Below are 4,128 nucleotides of genomic sequence, written 5' to 3' on the forward strand. Positions count from 1 at the left end.
CATCCGCGTCCGCGAGCCACGCCTCGACCGCGGTCCTGAGTTCGCTCTTGGTGGGTTTCGGCGTGGGATTTCGCGTGGGGTCTGAGCAGTACTCCAACGTGAAGGTGACGCCGCAGTCGGTGACCGTGCAGCCCGAGAGGTCGTCGAAATTATAATGCGAGACCATGCTCGAGACGCACCAGCCGAGGTGCTGGTTGAAGCCGGAAGCACTCCAGAACATGTAGCTCATGTCCGTCACGGACGACGTGTCCCAGGCGCCGATGTCCTGGTTGAAGGCGGAAGCTAAGGCGAACATGAAGCTCATGTCCGTCACGGCCGACGTGTCCCAGGCGCCGATGTCCTGGTTGAAGGCGGAAGCTCCGCGGAACATGTAGTACATGTTCGTCACGGACGCCGTGTCCCAGGCGCCGATGTCCTGGTCGAAGGCAGCGGCATCGTAGAACATGGTGCGCATGCTCGTCACGGCCGACGTGTCCCAGGCGCCGATGTCCTGGTTGAAGGCAGTGGCCTCAAAGAACATGGAGCGCATGGTCGCCACCTTCGACGTGGTCCAGCCGCCGATGTCCTGGTTGAAGGCAGCAGAGCCGCAGAACGTCCGGCTCATGCTCGTCACGGCCGACGTGTCCCAGTCGCCGATGTCCTGGTCGAAGGCGGAAGCATAGTAGAACATGCGGTGCATGTCCGTCACGGACGACGTGTCCCAGGCGCCGATGTCGTCGTTGAACGACTGCGCGTTCTCGTTGTAATGCGCGCAGTCCGAATCACCACAAAACAGCTCCGACATGTCCGTCACGGCGGAGACGTCCCACGTCGAGATGTGCCCGTACGTCGTCGTCGCCGCGTCCGCGTCCGCGACCCACGCGTCGACCGCGGTCTCGAGGTCGCTCTTGGAGGCGAAGGTCGTCTGGAGCCGGCGCGCGTCCGCGGCGCCCGGCCCGCAGAGCACGGCCGCTAGCAGGAGCGTGGACTTCATCCAGGCCATTCAAGGCGTCCCCGCGGCGCCGGCGGAGCCGCCAAAGGCTGCGCTAGTCCATCGGCTTCCCCAATCAAAAATAAAATCAATTTTATTGAAGTTGAAATCCTGCGAACGAGCTCGAACGAGCAAAGCGGCCGCCTCGCACCGCTCTCCGGGCAGCCAAAGCACACAGGTGCGTCCGCATCCGTCCGCGTCCGCGCCGCGCACGCTGCCCCGCGGCCCGCAGGTATCCTCATCGACCGGCTAGACCTAGCGAACGTGAGCGAAAGAACATGACGCAGATGCAGCTCGTGGCCAAGCTCTTCCACCGCGACGCGGCGCGCCTCGCGGCCCTGGAGGAGGTCACCGTCGCCGCGGTCGTCGGCAAGGTCCGCGACTACTACGGCGACGACGCGGCGCGCGGCGACCTCTACTACTACGACAAGGCGGAGCTCCGCCCGCTGAAGACCGACTTCGACGCGGCGCTGGCGGCGCTCGTCGACCAGCCCGTCAAGATCGTCGCGCTCGACGCCGCGCCCGAGCCGTGCCGGTGCGAGCGCGCGGCCGCGACAGAGCCGGCGGCGGCGGCGGCCGCGCCCGAGCCGGCGGGGCCGCCGCCGCGGCCGTACGCCGTTCGCGCGGCCGTGCCCGAGCCGGCGGGACCGCCGCCGCCGGCGTACGGCCGCGGGGGCGGCTTCGGCCGCGGCCGCGGCGCGGGCGCCAAGGGCGCGAAGGGCGGCAAAAGCAAGGGCATGATGGGCATGATGGGCAAGGGCGGCAAGGGCGGCGGCGCGGACCCCGAGGCCACGCGGGCCTTCGCGGCCGCGTGGGCCGCCTCGCGCGCCGTCGACGGCGCGGCCGACGGCGGCGCCTGGTGGGGCGCCGCGTTCTCGCGCGCGCGGACCGTCGAGGCCGTCCGCGGCTTCGCGAGGGACGGCGCGCCGGCGACGCTCCGCAACGCGCTCGAGGTCCGCGTCGCCGCCGACCGGCTCCTCGTCAAGTCCAACGGCGTGCCCGAGTACCAGCCGCGGAAGATCCAGGGCGGCGCCGTCGTCGAGGGCGCCTGGCAGGGCGCGACGCGCAACGGGCGCTACGACCGGAACCCGAACGCCATCGTCGCGCAGGACTACGCCTTTTCCATCCCGCTGACCCCGGGGCCGCCGCTCGCGGCGCCGCTGGCGACGCCCATGGGCGCGATCGGCGTCGCCGTCAACGGCGTGCCGCTCTACAACCAGTACGGGAGCCCCGAGGGCGGCGACGCCGTCGAAGACGAGTCCTTCGACGCGTGCTGCGGGCACCCCGACGGCCTCGGACGCTACCGCATGTTTCCCGCGTCTCTCGCGAGCGTCCCGTTTGCGAACGCCATTCCCCCCCGTCGCAGACTACCACCAGTACCCTCGCTGCGTCGTCGGCGCGTCGGCGCTCGGCGCGAACGCGCCCGCGGCGCTCATCGCGGCGACGCGGGAGACGGACTTCACGGCGGCGCCGCTGGCCAAGGTCCTCGCGGAGCAGCTCGAACGGCGCGAGCCGTCGCCGCCGCTGGGCGCGAGCTTCGACGGGCACGCGATCATGGGTCCGATCGGAAGTTTCGGCGGCGACGTCCGGCTCGCGCGGAGCTCCTACACGGGGCCGAAGGACCCGGCCGGCAACCCGACCTTCGTCGCCGGAAGCGGCGATCTGGACGAGTGCAACGGCGCCGTCGGAAGCGACGGCGCCTACCGCTACTTCGCGACCGTCGAGCTCGTCGGCGAGGACGTCGCGCCCGCGTATCCGTACCTGCTCGGCGGCTATCGCTCGCTCCCCGAGGCGAGCAACTTCCCCCCGCACGCGCTCCACCGCATGGGCCTCGGCGGCGGCGACAAGGGCGGCAAGGGCTTCGGCCGCGGCCGCGGCGGCTCCGGCCGCGGCGGCGGCTTCGGCAAGGGCGCGGGCGCGCACGGGCCTCCTCCTCCTCCTCACTGGGGCGGCAAGGGCGGCATGCAGGAAGGCGCACCGCCTCACGGCGGCTGGGGCAAGGGCGGCGCGGGCTGGCGCGAGGGCCCTCCGCCTCCTCACTACGGCGGCGGCTGGGGCGAGGGCGGCGGCGGCTGGCACGAGGGCGCTTTGCCCCATCACGGCGGTGGCTGGGGCAACGGCGGCTGGCACGAAGGCCCTCCGCCCCAGCACGGCGGCGGCTGGGGCGAGGGCGGAGGCTATCAAGGCTACCCTCCGCATCACGGCGGCGGCTGTAACCGTGGCCCTCCCCACAACGGCTGGGACGCCGACTACTAGAGGACGCGAATTCGACGCGCGCGCCACCCCCTGCCCGCCGAAACTTGGGCGCCAAGCGTCTTAAGATCTGGATGTACGCTCGAAAGGGGCAACGTTTGGGCTTGCCCTTCAAGCCTCCTTCAACGACTTCTGGGAAGGACCTAACTCTAGCGCTGCCCAATGGTGCTGGGCATCAGTCCCACGCTGCTGCTGGCGGCCGTGCTCTGCCTCGCTGCCCCTGCGCAGTCTGCGGTTCTCAACGCCACTGCCCTCGTCTCCTGCGACAGCGCCGCATGCATCAACGCTAGCTGGCCGAACGCATCGCTGCCCGCGGAGTGCGACGCCTGCGGCGCCTCGGCGACGAAGCGCTCTCAACCCGACTGGCCGAGCTTCGTCCTCTTCATGCTGCTCCTCCTCGCGTCGCCGTTCCTCGTCCGCCTCGCCTTCCGGTACGCGGTGCGAGCGTTCTGCCACGTGCACGACGTCCCGCGTCGACATCCGTTTTGGGTCGAGGTCGAACCGGAGGCCGACGACGAGGCGCCGCCGAGCCCGAGCAAATCAGTCAAGGTCGCGCCGCTCTACGAGGAGACGCCCGTGCTACGTTTCGAGCCCGCGACGACGCCTCGGGACCTTCCCGCGCCGACCGCGGCCTGGTCGCCTTCGACGACGAAAACGCCGCGGGACCGCCCCGCGCCCGCCGCGGAGCCGGAGCCCGCGACGACGACGACGCGGGACCGCCCCGCGCCCGCCGCGGAGCCGGAGCCCGCGACGACGACGACGCGGGACCGTCCCGCGCCCGCCGCGGAGCCGGAGCCCGCGACGACGTCCACCGCGAGGCAGCAGGATCTCGCGAAGAAGTACGCGAAGAAGATGATCAAGCAGCGCTACGAGAAGAAGTTCGCCGAGCTCCGGAGAAAACAGGC

General features: G+C 71.0%; 1 protein-coding gene across 1 annotated transcript; it reads left to right on the plus strand.

Moving 5' to 3' along the window:
• Nucleotides 1–1,643: 1,643 nt before the first annotated feature.
• Nucleotides 1,644–3,226, plus strand: AURANDRAFT_70998 (hypothetical protein; the record flags this gene model as incomplete). The annotated part of the gene is made up of 2 exons (XM_009036000.1): nucleotides 1,644–2,275; nucleotides 2,337–3,226. Coding segments are annotated over 2 exons (1,482 nt in total), but the record flags the coding sequence as incomplete, so codon positions are not given.
• Nucleotides 3,227–4,128: the final 902 nt, after the last annotated feature.

This window comes from Aureococcus anophagefferens (assembly GCF_000186865.1).
Source record: "Aureococcus anophagefferens unplaced genomic scaffold AURANscaffold_4, whole genome shotgun sequence".
Classification (NCBI taxonomy): Eukaryota; class Pelagophyceae; order Pelagomonadales; family Pelagomonadaceae; genus Aureococcus; species Aureococcus anophagefferens.